This window comes from Lutra lutra, chromosome 8 (genome assembly GCF_902655055.1).
Source record: "Lutra lutra chromosome 8, mLutLut1.2, whole genome shotgun sequence".
Taxonomy (NCBI): Eukaryota; Metazoa; Chordata; class Mammalia; order Carnivora; family Mustelidae; genus Lutra; species Lutra lutra.
The window spans coordinates 56,662,239-56,678,366 of NC_062285.1; the positions used below are offsets into that span (position 1 = coordinate 56,662,239).

Here is a 16,128-nt window from a genome sequence, read left to right on the forward strand (position 1 = left end):
GCATCCAGCTCCCTGCTCAGCAGGAGGCCTGCTTCCCCCTCTCCCACTCCCCCTGCGCTCGCTCTCACTGTCTCTCTCTGTGTCAAGTAAATAGAATCTTCAAAAATAAAATAAAATAAAATGGCCCCTAAGAATAGCGCTAAAATGCTCTCCAATATTCCCAAGCTCAAAGAGACAGTGATGTGCCTCGCAGAGTAAAATACATGTTATCAGGTAAGTGTCATTCAGGCTTGCACAATAGTGCTGTTGGCCTTAAGTTCAAGGTTAATTAAGCATCAATATATATTAAATAAGGTGTCTTATTACACACACATAGCAGGGTTATGTACTGATCTGTCAATGAAAAGGTGGTGACCACTGGCTCACAGGAACCTAATCCCATCTTTTCCCTAGGAGCAGTGGTTCAGTATTTGCTAATCCAGTGTTCCAGGCAACTTTACAGACCATAAGTACCACGAATAGTGACACTTGACTATATTAGCCTCATTTTACAGATGAAACAATGAAGTTGAGAGAGATGTGAAATGTTAGCTATCAGCACATTGTAGCACATCATTCTGTTTTATTTTCTCCAGAGCACTTAAGACTGAGAATTGTGTTTATTTATTTATCTTCAGTCTGAGCCACTGCTACTCTAAGTTCCATGACAGTTAGGGACTTAGGGATTTTTGCCCATCTCATTCTCTCAGGGTTATTTCCCCAAGCCAAGAACCATTCCAGGCACATACCCAACCTAATGAATAGAGAAATCTCCTACATGCAATTGTACAAATATCAGGGGTGATTGACACTTTAAAGGGAAGGGCAGTTACTTTCATTATGTTAAAATCAAAATATTTAGTAAGACAAATGCAGGCTTAGGATAAAGTGGAGAGAGAAGAAAGAAACTAAAAAGATCCCCAGAGCTGCCTGAGGTGGCACTGTCTCCAAAACCCAGACAGCAGGTCAGATGGTCTGGGACGCAAACTTCACGGCTCAACCAAATGCTGGCAGCTCTACTGAGTAAGGGAAAGAGAGATACACTCTGAAATAGTATTTCTGCTTGGTGTTACATTTATCCTTGATGGAGAAGCCGGCAGGCAGAGAGACTAGGCAGGAGCAGGGATGGTACCTCCAGGAGCCAAGCTCAGGTCAAGCCACATGTGCAAGAGACACTGAGAGCAAAAGCCTGGAGCAGGTAGGTAGGTATCTGAACCTGGCCACGAGAGGCGGCGTCTACCGAGGGGGAGAAATGCAGATCAGACTGTGGGTCTGAGGAGCCCATTCCTTCAAAGGCTTCAGCATTCCCAGTCAGGGCAGAACTGATGGGCTACGGTTGCTAGCAGCACTTCCAGCGTCAGAGGGGTGGATGAGAAAGAGGACTCTAGGATTTCCTTTTCATAAACACAGAAAGGAAAATGAGATAAGACCCTCTTACATCAACTCCTACTATAACAGACAAATAACACAAGAATTCAAGACAAAGAGGTGGGATTCCAGAATTAATGTTCACCGCTGCCCCAAGCAAAAATTGAACAGTAAACAATAAGGATTTCGAAATTAAAACAAAAGAACCACTTTGGTATTCTAATTTAACCTTCAAAAATAAAGAAGATCTAAAGCACCATGAACTGAGAATTCCATTCCACCTCAACACCCTGTACTCCTGAGTTATTATGAGAGCAACGCAATTCAACTCCTGTTCCAAAATGCAACAAGCAACTTCGACAGGACATGCCGAAAGCAGCAGCACGGCTCCTCAGCTCCTCACTTACTGATTCATATTTTGGTAGCAAGGTTACAATTAGCTCACCGGTGGAGAATAAACCTATTTATAACATGGCAGTCCACCTGAAAGACACAATCCTCTAAAAAGGTTTTTAGAGGAAAATGAAGTGCAGTTTCTTCCTGTGCTGATTGCAGATTCCCAAGGTCCTTTCGGATGAAGTCCTCAGTCTAACCTTCCTGTGTTCACAGGCACCATTCCAGCCACCTCTCAGCCTCCATGTTCTTATGTAACATTTACATAGTGCCATAAACATACTCAGAGTTGCGTAAGAATTAAAACGTTGCCAAACCAATAAAACCTAAAGCAGGTCACTCCCTCCAGACTGTCTTTGATTAGCACAGGTACGCTGCCCGGTCTACGATGTAAGAGCCTGTCAAAAGACAGAAATTAACTTGAGGAAATCTGAAACGGTCTACAAAAAAATGCACAAATCAGAAGAAATTAACCACACTGTGGCTTGCGGTGCTTCTATCAATCCCAAGAGTATGTTATTCCATTCCATAAGATAAAAAGTAACCCAACATTGCTTGTTCCCTGAAGTCAGAAACTGTATCTAAAAATACCTCCCAGCCAACTGGCTATCAGTAAGTTAGTCTCACAAATGTCCCAGTAAGAACTACAAAGGCTATTTCCTTACTGTACAGAGGGAAAACTGAGGCAGTCACAGAAAGGTTAAGCAAGTGACTTGTTCAAGGACAACCTGTAAGGGAGCAAAGTTCTGGGGCTGAGATCTGGCTTCCTCCTTCCATCTGGCTCCAACCTTTAACCAGAGTAGCCATTTTATTATGTTTTAATCACATCTGTTCCAGGAGCTCTTTTAACAAAATCAACCAGAGATTCTCTTTCTCTCTACAGGAGTTCACTTTTACTGTACTTCAAATCCATGTCCACTCAACAAAATTATAAGACTTGGCCTAAAATTATATTTTTAAGTCTGTTCACAGAAATCTAAATTGTTCCTTTCAGAACCTCAAACGTCTCCCTTGCTCCTTTTGTCTTAAGAAATTTATGCCATGTTCTCCCACTACTAACTAATGCAACTTTACATTTTTAAATACTGATGTGAAAATCCCAAAGTGAGACCTTAAAACCAGTTAGTTATATTTATCAAATGGATGCTGCTTATAACATGGCACTCATTCTCCTTGTCACTGGCCTTTTACTAAGCTGCAGCTAATGCACTAATAGAACACCTATCCCTTGTTGCCCTCATGTCATGTCCAAGTACCAGCTATCAGAGTTGCCTGGCTCAGCCATTCCTTCAGCTCACCTAGGGGAGTACAGAGAGGAAGCTCAGGGGAGGAAAGCAATCAACTTCTTGTTAATCCCACAGCCTCTATTTTCCCAGAACTGACGTTTTACTTGAAGCCTTTTGCAACAGTGGTCTCTGTAGCATGCACTATTGGCAACTACATGTGTCCCGGAAAAAACTGTAGCGTCTGGCCAAGAAGTTTAAAGGCCTTCGAGAATGTTTGCTGGACACACAACCTAATTTCCAATTTACCAAAAAAAGAAACTAACTCCCTATTATGCCCACCCATCCTCACCCTAACAAACATCCATTTTAGGAAGGTTACAAAAAATGAACTCTGCCCTATTCAGAACCAGCTGGATTACCAATTAAACATTCTTAACTAGGCTCACCACAAGAAAAACCCCAGACACTACACCCAATCAACAGGGAAATAGCTGTTTAAAAACCTAACTGTATTAGGGACAGTATAAAAAATTCTATGGAAAGAATGCAAAGATTTATTCAGACACATAGAAAATGACAAACCTGATGGCTGAGTCTCCTTATTTACTATCCTACTAGAGAAATAACATTATGTTACACATTCCAAAAACATGGCCCATAATAAGGCCCAGCAGACATTATTCACGAAAAGCACGATCTTACCCCAACTGTCAGTCCCTGTTCGTAGACCTTCACATGTTTATCAGACCCCACGGCGTATTACCCATGCACAGAGCAGCAAGACCCAGGAACACACACGAGGTGCTTAACAGAAGCATTAGCCAGTGAACAAAGACCCCACTGCACAGGCTACACCACTGGGAACAAATATCAAAGCTGGAGATAATGAACTTGTTTTGAGACTCCAAAGTAGGATGATGTCTTTTCTTGTTTGTCTGGTTTATTAAAGAAGCCTGAACCCACCTGAGAATCATTATTTTTAGTGGAGAGGAGAGCCACAGAACACACACTTGATCTCCCATAGCTGGAAGGTTAGGGGCTGCTGAGAAGTCAAAGCCCAGGCTTTGTACATCGGGAGCGAATACAATCCTGATCGTCTCTCCCAGATCCATCTGTGGGTCAATAATCACTTCAATATAACTGCCAAATATAACCTTCATCTTCTCCCCCAATGCCAAGACACATTTCAGACGAGTCTCTTAAATTAAATATTTTAGGGTTTCATGTGCTCTTCTTAGCCCCCAAAACCTCATAAACAACACACCCAGTCGAGTGTCCCACAGAGAGGTACCCACCTCTATAGTGAGAAGGGTGGGGGTGGTGTCAGGGAGCAGAAGGCTGTGGGGGCTGGAAGGTAAGGGGTGTGTGAGGGTGGGGGAGTGCGTGGGGGGCAGGGCTGGAAAAAGGGATCGTGTGGGAAGGTAAATAAGTACTGACCAAGGGCCGGGAAGTCGGTCCAGTGGTGGGATCTTTAAATAATCTTGGGGGTTGGAGGGAGGTTCTAGGATTTCACCTGAAAGGCATCCACAAAGTGATTAACTGAATGGGCCCCCTGGGGTGGGGTGGGGGAAGCGAGGTGGAAAGCAAATACACCTAGATGCAGATTAACCGTTCTGGAACCAGGTTTCCTAGGGTTAGAGAGATTCCAAAGCCAAGCTCCAAAAACGTTTAGGGGCCTGTTGGTCTCGCTTCCTCCAAACAGCTTCCACAGGGCATGTGTATGTGGGGGGGGGTTCTGCCCCATTGAACTCAAAGGGGCTGCGCGAAGGGGAAATGTGACTCCCTTTCCCAGAACATTAGGGAGGAAGCAGAGGGAAGGAAAGAGACACCCCAAATGCAGGTCCTGAAGGAAAGGTTAGAGACCCCTTCCCCTGTCATCTGAGGTGCGCAAGGGCTCGCAACATCAGGATACCTCAGAGAAGCAAACACCCATCGCCTGAACCCCTCAATCTTGGCGGGAGAAAAGACGCCCCTCAAGAGCATCTGGAAGGAGGGAATGAAGACCCCCGCCCCTGGACATGCTGAATGGCAGAAGCACGGACCTCCGAATCTCAGGGAAGGGAGCTCGCACTCCCCACTATAGAACAAGGGGGTGCTGGGAGTGCGACCCTGAGAGCTCCCCGAATCCAGTTCCGCCTGGAAGACGGCTCGGGTCCCCAGGGGCCCCGCGTGAGCTCGGTCCCGGCGGGGCAGCCGCGCCTCGGAGGTCTGGGGACGCCGACCGTGGGTCACCCCGACTCCTCCGCGCCCCCCACCCGGCCATATTGTGCGCGTGGGGAGGGGGCGCGCTGTAGCCAGGGGCCGCGGCTCGAGGCCTCGCCCTCGCCCGGCTCTCTCCATCCCGGCCTCCGCCCCCCGGCCCGGGACTCACCCTGGATCCCCCGGGGCCCGGACCCGCCGCTGCCGGCAAGCAGGAGGACGACAAGGGGGAAGAAGGAGGAGGCTCTGGCCGACTCCGCCATAGTAACCACCACCGCCGCCGCCGCCGCCGCCGCCGCCGCAGCCCAGCAGCGCCCAGCGCGCGCGCGCGCGCCCCCGGCGCCTCCCCTCCTCCCTCGGCCCCGCTCCCGCCTCCCTCTCCTCCGCCCGGCGCCGGCACGTGCGCTCCCGGCCGAGCCGGCGCCGCGGCCGCCGCGCGCGCCCCCGAAGGGCGGGGCCGGGTGCGCGCGGGCGCCCGCCTTAAAGGGGAGTGTCCCTGTTAACGGGGTGGGAGGGGCTCGCGCCTCGGCCACCTCACGGGTGGGTGCCGAACGCTCAGCTGAGAGGCCCGGGTCTGACACGCGGCCTCCACCCTGGCCTGCACCCCGCCCCGCGCACAGTTATCAGCACCCACCCCCCTCCTCCGCATCGAATGCCATACGGGTCGCGTGCGTGTGTTCCTGTTCCCTCCATCCCCACTGCTTCACCTCAAGCCTCCATCACGTCTCACGTCCCGCCGGGGTCCTTGCAACCTGCCTCCCTGTCCCGCGCGGCAGGCTGCGGCAACCTGTGTGATCACATCCTGGGGTGCCCCTTTGCAGAACAGAGTCAGGTTTTTAATGCTAGCGCTCAGTCTTGGGGAGGGTGCTGCGGGAGGCACTCCCATTCTGCTGTTTTCCTTTCGGTAAACAGTTTGACATTATATATCAAATGCCTTAAAATATCCATACCCATGTGCTGGTATTATTCCTTGTCTGTCTTCCAAGAAATAATAGATGAGGACCAATATGTATGAAAAATGTTAACAGCTGCATGTTTATCATCATAAAAAGCTGGACCCTTAAGGAGGCAGTAATAGAAGACAAATAAATGATGGCCCATCCATGGGATGGAGCATTATTTAGTAATTAAAAATTATATTTATAAAAACCAATAAGGTGAGATGTTTGTGAGATAATGTTAAATGAGCAAGCAAAATACCAAACTATTTACAGTATTATTCTAATTTTGTTGATAATATATAACTGTATGGGGGAAAGACTGGAAAGGAATTACCCAATATTATCAGTAGGTATTGCCAAGATTTTTTTATTTTTATTTTTTTACTTTTCCTTGAAACACTTCAATGTTTTCTAAATATTTTACAGATGAACAAGTGTTACTTTCAAATTTAGAAAAAAGTACTTAAAGAAGGTTAACTGGGGGCGCCTGGGTGGCTCAGTGGGTTAAGCCTCTGCCTTCCACTCAGGTCATGATTCCAGGGTCCTGAGATAGAGCCCCGCATCAGGCTCTCTGCTCAGCAGGGAGCCTGCTTCCCCTCCTCTCTCTGCCTGCCTCTCTGCCTACTTGTGATCTCTGTCTGTCAAATAAATGAATAAAATCTTTAAAAACAAATAAAATAAGAAAGGTTAACTGAATCAATCGCCCATATCTTTTTGAAAAGAGTTTGCTTTCTTTAGCTTGAAAAACAGTTTTAGCTCTTGAGGAGGTCAGAGTCTTTAGAACCAGAGTTCTGGATCTGAATTTTCCTTTTCTTACTAACTGGTATGAATGCCTGGGCAAGTTTCTTTAACCTCTCTAAGTACAGTGCATCATCATCCAAGATCTAGGGGTGGAGAGGATGACCAGAGGTGGGGGGCAACATTTCCCAAGTGGAATCCTCATCTTCTAAGTTGTTACAAATCTGAAGAACACCCATCCTCACATCCAGAAAAAAAACAAGACTGCAGCCACACTCCTCAGACAACTCACGCACAAACACACACGTGCAAAGTCACGCAGAGATGCAGTCTATGAGTTGGTCAGTAGCTGCATGAGTAAACCCCTTATTTTTATACTGCTCTCCCTCATCACCCCAAAATGGTCACCCCCCGAGTCCATCTAACTGGTCTCTCAAACTCTGCCCCACCCATTCTTAGGGTGCCCAGCTGTGATGTGCACAGTGCTGGGTTACTGTCTTAGTTTCCTAGGGCTGCCTTAACAAAGTTCCACACACTGCATGGCTTAAAATAACAGAAATTTATTCTCTCACAGTTCTGGAGGCTAGAAATCTGAAACCAGGGTGTCAGCAGGCCCATGCTCTCTCTCTCAAGCCTCTAGGGAAGAATCCTTCCTTGTCTCTCCTGGCTTCTGATGGCTCCCAGAATCCTTGGTTTTCCCTATCTTGCGGAAGCATAATTTCATTCTCTGCCTCCATCTTCACATGGCCATCTTTTCTCCATGTATCTCTGTGTCCAAATTTCTCTCTTCCTATAAAGACACAAGTCACTGAATCAGGGCCAACCCCAATCCACTATGAGCTCAAGTAATTTTAATTTGATTATCTGCAAAGATCCTGTTTCAATAAGATCACATTTATAGGTTCTGGGTGGACCTGAATTCAGGGAAGACACTATTCAATTCAGTTACATTCACCAATCCCTGTGGTTGCTTTATTCCTAGACTGCAAGGTCAGCTGTGTACCTGAATATACACCCTGGGGAACCAGAACACTGGGGCAACAACCCCAAACCCAGCTCCACTGTCTCACTTGATAGCATTTGACTTTGGGCAAGGTATTTTGCCTCCCTAAGCCTCGATTCATTCATCTGCAAAATGGAGTTGATAATAGTTCTATCTCAGGGCACCTGGGTGGCTCAGGGGGTTAAGTGTCCAACTCTTGATTTCAGCTCAGGTCATGATCTCAGGGTCATGAGGTCAAGCCCTATGTCAGGCTCTGCGTTCGGCAGGGAGTCTGCTTGAAGTTCCCTCTGCCCCTCTCCCTGTGCTCTCTCTCTCTCAAGTAAATAAATCTTTTTTAAAAAATAGTTCTATCTCATAGAGATGTTGCAAGGATATCATATGTAAAGCAGTTAGTATAGCCTCTGACACATAGGAAGTGATATAAAAAGAATAGCTATTACGATATGATGATTTGACATTTACTGCAATCCTATGAAGTGGTTGAGGCATGTTTGTGTGTGTGCAATTTACAAGTGAGGCAGTTGAGACCCAAAGAAGGTGAGCAACTTGCCCAAGCCCATGTATAATTTAGTGTTGAAGGAACAGCCCGCTGGTCCTGTGCTCCTTCAACATTATAGCATCTCATGCATTACCAGGGATTGGTCTCCAAGAGCCAGCTGAAGGTGCGGACATTAGACTAGATGGGTTGTGGGAGGGGTTAGTTATATCCTCACACCCTATTCCTGAGGGTTTGGCACATCCCCTCAAATCAGGACTTTCCTATGTGATGTGCCTACCTTCCCTTTTAGGTCCTGAGCTGAGCCCTAGGGCACTCAGTCTACTTGTGTCCTACCCACAGCTCCTCTCTCTGACCATCCCTGAAGGCTTCAGCAAAGTGTCCATTTCTGTAAAGCTCCTTAATCTTAGGACTGGACCCATATCACAATCTACAAATTTCCTCTTTGCCTTGTTCTGTCCCTTTGTCATGGGATTCCCCAGAGCTTACTCCCCGGGCTCCAATGACTAGACTGTCCAGTGTTATGGCTGCCATCTTAGTCACAGTGCACCAAGACATTGTCATCTTAGGGGATCTGGCTTAGTTCACCTTGATGAGCAGCAGACTCATTAATCTCAAGAAGGGAATAGCTCATCTTCATTCACCCATTCTACAAGCATGCATGGAGCACCTATGGTATACCAGGTGCACCATGTAAAAGAGAGATAAGTCATGGTCTTTGCCCTCATGGAACCTACAATAATAGAGGCAAGCGTTTTTTAAAAAGGCAACAACAGCAATGCCTGGGTGGCTCCACTGGTGAAGCTGCTGACTCTTGTTTTCAGCTCAGGTCATGATCTCAGAGTTCTGAGATCGAGCCCTGCATCAGGCCCTGCACTGAGCATGGAACCTGCTTACGATTCTCTCTCTCCTTCTGCCTTATGTCCTCCCCCACCTCCCTCCTCTTAAAAAAAAAAAAAAAAAGACAACAACATGTGTTTATGTTGTAACACACACCGGTAAAGGCTCAGTGGGGGCACTCAAGAGATATGGATGCCTCAACTCTTCAGGGACAAGCTGAAGAGGGGGGAAAGTTTTCACAGAGTGGCCATGCTACAGCTGACTCTTAGAAGATCAAAGAACATCCTCTAGGTAGACAGGCTGGTGTGGGGCAAGGGAAAGCAGGAGGTGGTTCCCAGCAGACAGAGCAGTACGAACAAGATACTGAAGTAAAATTGCCTGGCATTTAGAGGAAGCAAGAGCAACCTGGCAACACAGAGGGTGAAGGGGGCACGGGGTGAAAGGGGCTGGTGCAGGGTAGACAGGTAACGTTGAAGAGATAGATGTGGACGGATACTTGGAGATGTTATTTTCTCCAGTTTTCTTGGCAGGGTTCTAAGCAGGCAGGTTTGTGTTTTGTTTTGTTTTGTTTTGTTTTGTTTTTTTGTTTTTTGTTTTTTAAATTCAATTACCATATAGCGTATTATTAGTTTCAGAGGTAGAGTTCAGTGATTCATCAGTTACATACAACCCCCAGGGATTCAAGAGATCGGGGGTTTCTAATGTGAGAAGGGATAAAGTAAGATGAGGAACCAAGAATGTCTAGGATTTGAGGATTTGAAGCCTGATGCTTCAAGGGGATGATTACCCAAGTAGGTTCAGTGCAACATGGGGTAGAGGCCAAACCTCAGGGGGCTATAAGTGAATGGCAAGCAGAGGCTTAGAAAGACTGAGAGTCATCTATTCTTTAGAAGAACTTGGCTGAGGGGCACCTGGGTGTCCCTCTTGATTTCAGGGGAGGGTTGTATGTAAGTCGAGCCCCACATCTCTGAGCTCTGCTCTGGATGCTGGGTGTGGAGCATGGAGTCTGTTAAGATTCTGTTTCCTGGGGCACCTGGGTGGCTCAGCTGGTTAAGCATCTGCCTTCATTTCGGGTCATGATCCCAGGGTCCTGGGATAGAGCTCCCTGCTCCATGGGGAGACTGCCTCTCCCCCTCCATCTGCCTCTCCCCCAGCTCATGCTTTCTCTCACTTTCTCTCTCCCAAAAATAAATAAAATCTTAAAAAAAATTCTATCTCTCCCTCTGACCCTCCCCCTTCTCAAATAGAAATACATACATACATACATACATAGAAAAACGTGGCTGTGATGGGAGAGGGAGGTTTGAATTTCCTTCAGAATGACGGACCAGTTTCTCTGAGCAAACCTTCTGCTGAAGAAGCAACTCAAAATACTTAGAAAACTACCAAGGAAGTCAAAAACTAAGGAACAAAAGAGAGGAAAGCAAAACTGCAAAGCTGGCTTTCACCTTGAGACCATTTGCATACCAGGTGAACTTGAACTTTGGTTTTCAAAGGCAAGCAGGATAGAGGGAACAGAAAACAAAGCCCAGGACTGCCCAAGGTGAGGAGTCTAATAAGCAACCATCTGCACAAAGCTGTGACCCAGGATGGGTAATAATATACTAGGTTGAAGTATGAACTAGAAATAATTCACTCCTCCAGGAGATAGGAAAGGAAAATTGCCAGACTTAAACCTTGGCTCTGAGTGAGAATGGGGGAAAATCTTCCCTGAGAATTCACAACCACAAGCGGGCTTGCATGATTCAATTTCATTACAAATTCACTCTACCGGTGTGATCTGAAAAACTATACCCTATTTAGATTCAAATGGTCCTGGGCTGGTGTACCTTCTGAAAGTAACTGGAAGGAAGAAGAGCAGATCATCTCTAGATGAGCCCACCTTCAATTTGGGCTACAAGGAATTCTCACAGACAAAATTCCAAGAAATATAATCTCCGTAGTCAAAAATCCGAAAACAACTAAATAAGGCCTAGAGAAAAATAGCAGTCAACTTAGAATATCGTATACAATAGCTCCCCCTATCCACAGGGGAATACGTTCCAAGACCCCCAGTGAAACTGGATAGTGACAAGCCCTTTATATACTCTCTTTCCCTATCCATACATACCTATGATAAAGTTTAATTTACAAATTAGGCACAGTAAGGGATTAACAACAATAACAATCAAGTAGAGCAATTGTAACACTATCCTGTAATAAAAGTTATGTAAATGTGATCTCTCAAAATATCCTATTCTGCTGTACTCACTCTTCTTGTGATAATGTGTGATGATAAAATGCTTACCAAATGCAATGAATGAGGTGAATGATGTAGGCATTGTAATGTAGTATTAGGCTTCTATTGACTTTTTGACAATATGTCAGAAGGAGAATCATCTGCTTCTGGACCATGGTGGACCAAAGGCTTGGGACGCCTGGGTGGCTCAGCCCTTTAAGTGTCTGCCTTCAGCTCAGATCAGAGTCCCAGAGTCCTGGGATTAGCCCAGACCAGCCCAGAGTCCTGAGATCGAGCCCCATGTGGGGTTCCCTGCTCAATGGGGTGTCTGCTTCTCCCGTCCCTCTCCCCCTGCTTATGTTTCTCTCTCTCTCTCTCTCAAATAAATAAGTGAAATCTTAAAAAAAAAGACTAAATAAAAAACATATAAGTTATATATGAATTCATGCATACTTTATTGTCAGATATATGCTAATAACAGATTATATAACTTCCAAATTAAGAGAAGGAAGAAAATAGAGTGAGAAAAAATAATCCATCCAAAAGGAGAAAAAAAGGAAAGGAAAAAAAATTAAAGAAGGATGAATAGAAAGCATAAATGAAATGGTAAAAATAAATTCAAACTATGTCCATGATTACAATAAATGTGAATGGGCTAAATAATCCAATTAAAAGGTACAGATTTTCAGATTGGACAAGAGAAAGAGAGAAAAGGAGATTTCTAGAAGGATACACAAGGTCTCAGAAGTGTTTGCTGTCGGGGCACCTGGGTGGCTCAGTGGGTTAAGCCACTGCCTTCGGCTCAGGTCATGATCTCAGGGTCCTGGGATCGAGCCCCGCATCGGACTCTCTGCTCAGCAGGGAGCCTGCTTCCTCCTCTCTCTCTGCCTGCCTCTCTGCCTACTTGTGATCTCTCTCTGTCAAATAAATAAATAAAGTCTTTAAAAAAAAAAAAAAAGAAGTGTTTGCTGTGTTTTGTTGCCTTAACAGGAAGGGAGTGATGACAACTTAGACTGCGGTAAAGGGGCCAAGAGGAGTTTAAAGGTATAGGAAGAAGAAGGAATAAGTGATGGAGCCAGAACCCAGGGTGGATGGGGAACACAGCATCAAGATGCAGAGGTACAGGGAATAATGCTGGTCAGAGGCTGGAGGAGGAAGGTGAACCAAGGGACTTTATAGGCATGAGAAGGCCACCTGGGTGTTCTCAGTCAAATTGCGGTCATGGCCCTCTATTGTGGTACAGTATGGTCAAGAGGAAGGATGGCATATGATGGTGGATCTGCTTGAAGAGAGTGGTGAGCATTTGGATAAGACTGTGTGGACAATGGGAGCAGTGTGCAGGGACATGAAAAAGCAGAAAGGGATTGCCAAGATGGCACTGGGGCCCAGCCAGGATTGCAGGACACAAAGCTGAGGTCATAACAAGCTTTGGTACAGTTCTTCTGGAAATACTTAGCAGCCCCGGGTGAGATCAGAAGGGACTTTTGGAGGATTAAGGGGTAGGGAACGGGGTAATAGGGGCTGGGGGGTGAACAGATGGGACAGGGAGTTGAGGGAAGCAGCAGGAGCACAGTGTAGGAATGAAAGATAATTGAATGTGACATGGCTGGTGGCTGAGGATGGGAGGCTGGCCAGAGGGGCTGCTGTGGCCCTTGGAAGCCTGAAGGCCCCAGACAGTGTCAGGGACCTGATGCCATCGGCCGCGTGCCATCTGTGCTCCGTGGTCCCATGAGATGGTGCTGAGCTCTGGTGTCCTTGAGGAAAACTCTCCCCTGGCTTTTCTCCTCCTGTTGCTGCTCCAGAGGCCATCACATGATTTTAGACTTTTTTTCTTTAACCCTCACAATGACCTCGTTCTACCCTAGTGCCTCCTCGGTAAACAGCCCTGGTGCCCTCAGCCTTGATGATTCATACTTCAGTTTCTCTCTGAGCATGCCCAATGGCCAAGCAGGGTGGCTCTCCTGGTCATGCTCCTTTTATCATGGACCATCTGAGCTTCTGCCTGCCTGGCCCCTTCTTCTCCCTGCCCTAAGTGAGGCCCCTTCCAGAGCTTCAGACCACACATATCTGGTACTGCTCGTACTTACATGCCCTATCACCTGGCCACACTCCCCACTGTCCCCAGGCACACTGCTGCACACCCATGTACATGAAAGCCCCTTTCATTGTGTCATCTGCCTTCTGGACAGCATACAGGCTCCCTGTTGCCCAAAACAACAAGCCAAGCCCATGACATTCTCAATCTAGAGAAGAGTTTAGAAATTATTTTAGTCTGATCTCATTTTACAGATGGACAAATTGAGGTTCAGACAAGATCAATGATTTGTCCAGGGTAGAACCAAAGGGGACAGTCGAGACCTCCTCATGATGAGAACTTACTATCCATCCAGACTTAGTTAAAAATAGCATACAGGAACTGACCATTTACTCTCCTAAGAGCCGTATATGGATTATTTATTTAATCTTCACAACAACTCCATTGTAGAGATGAGGAACTGAGGCATAGAGAGATTAAATAAGTTGCAAAAGTTCACCCAGCTAATCTTGGTCCTGACAGCTCTCTTGGCTTCTCTTTCCCTCTCTCTCTCACATATACCCACAGACACGCAGACCCCAAATCCTCAGTCATAGTGTTCCCCCTGCCTGGACAGCCCTCGTTCTGTCTTTTCCATCTTGATTATAAGAGTCAATGCCCCCTTCTCCTGGGTGAGTGCATGATCTGCCCTCTGTCCACAGATGATTGAACAGGGTTGGGTATCTGAACCCAGGAAAAACAGTAAGTAGACTGGCTGACTCTTCAGTTTCTCTCTTGTGGGCATTGGAACTCAGGAGGCATAGTAACTGAGTCACTTAGATGGTGACAGGAGTTACAGAGCACTACGAGAAAGCCATTCTGGTCATGTAGCATGACCAGGCTGAACCAGGAGAGGAGAGTGGAATGGAACAGAGTCAGAGAGAGAGAGAGAGAAAGAGAGAGAGATTACTGAGGTGTGTCTATGGGTATGTATGTGTGCCCACACGCCCTCCATACTCACCCACTCTGTCAAATTATCCTCAACAAATAACCAGCCCAGTGTCTTCTCAGATCCCAGGTGATCTGGCTGTATTTTCCACTACCAGTTTCTCTGAGATTCCCATGTCTTTCCAGGAAATCCTCTTTTCACTTCCGTTGGTTTGAGGGTACTGGTCCTTGAAGCCTGAGAGCATTAGCTAGGACACCAGCTCAACGAATTGCACTCATCCTTCAGAAGGAGCTTAGGGCCTGACTCCTCCAGGAAGCCTTCCCCTTCCTGGGTGTGCTCCTCTCTCCTTCCCCAGACAGACCATAAGCCCTTCACTTCCATTTTCCTCCTGATGTTCAGTAAATACATATGGATTGACTGAGCCTGCTACCTTCGGGGCACACATTTCTAATCTTGCTATCTGAAGTTGGACTATCTTTATGGCTATCATTTTATGTTCTAGCAAATCCACGCACCCACCATCCATTGTTTATTTATCCCAGGAATATGCCCCCACTGTCTGCGTGCCAGGCACCAGGCTAGGCCTTGGGGATGCTTACGATGAAGTTCATAGTCCAGAAGAGAAATCCAAAGTGTCCTCACCAAAATGATCACACCAACACAGCCTCTGCTTTCATGATCCCAGACACACACATACACACACACACACACACACCAGACATGACTATCAGCCCCCTCACTGTGTCACACACACCCAGCACACACCCAGATATGAGCTCTGTCTTGTTTTCTTCTCCCTGTTCCTCCCTCCCTGTCCTCATACCAAGTGCCCACCCCGTTTCCTACTGCCCTCACACTCACACAGCTCTCCCCTCCACTCTCCCTCCTTTCGGATCACTCTTTGGTACTGGAATTGACACTATAGTCTAGAGTGTGTATGCCTTTATGCTATTTTAAGACCCCAGCGCTTTGCAAAAACCTGGTGGAGAATACTGCCAAAGCCAGGGAGTGGGGGAGGGGGGCTGAGCAACCTGAGCCTGGGGCCGCCTGGGTGCCTGCGTACCAGGTTAGCTGACCCAGGCGCAGAGACTCCGCTCCAGCCTACCCATTCACTGCTGGTATCCTGGCCATCCCGCTGGCCCAGCCTAACCCAGGCTCTGCGTTCTCATGCCCTGCCCGCCCTCATCCCTCCCCAGGAGCTGCTTAGGAGTTTGCACACCAGGCAGCATGTAAAATGGTTGTGTTTCTGAAAACACACACACACACACACATGCAGAGAAGCCCTGAAATTCTTCTTGGAAGAGGGCCAGGGATTTATTTATGAAATTCCCAGGGGGCGGGAGAGACAGAAGTCTGGACTTTGCAGACTGAGTGTTGTGCGGCCATCCCGTCAACATCACCACCAGCTCTCATGTGCACTTACTAAATGCCCACTGCCTGCCAGGGCCAGCCTATAGGGACCTCAGGGGGATGGGAGGCAGGCTCAGGTGCGCCATAGTCAAGACAGTGGCAGGCTCTCCCTTTTCTTCCCCACCAGAGGCAGAAACAAACATGATATTGTCCTATTTTGCCCATAGTTCCCTGCTTTGCCACCTCTCTCCCCCTTGCTCACGCCACTTTGGAATCCATGCTGTCCTGTGAATGGACATCAGGGTTCTCTAAAAAAGGCTTCATGGCCAGTTTCTACCCAAGTGGGAAACGGGGAGCTGTAGTGTGCTAAATCTTCTACTCCCATCTACAGCAGTTCAGCATGGAGCAGAAATG

General features: G+C 47.0%; 1 protein-coding gene across 2 annotated transcripts in view; it reads right to left on the reverse strand.

Moving 5' to 3' along the window:
- ACVR1B (activin A receptor type 1B) overlaps window positions 1–5,525 on the reverse strand; it is a 34,435-nt gene extending 28,910 nt beyond the window's left edge. Inside the window, exons 1-2 of one of the 2 annotated variants that reach the window (XM_047740893.1) lie at window positions 5,338–5,467; window positions 3,930–4,078 (exon numbers count right to left, since the gene is read on the reverse strand). Coding sequence is in view for 1 of the 2 variants with exons in the window: in XM_047740892.1 (XP_047596848.1) it covers window positions 5,338–5,428 (91 nt within the window). In the remaining variant the exon portion in view is untranslated. Of the gene's footprint in view, window positions 1–3,929; window positions 4,079–5,337 lie in introns of both variants that reach the window. The other variant, XM_047740892.1, reaches the window with a different exon arrangement.
- Window positions 5,526–16,128: the final 10,603 nt, after the last annotated feature.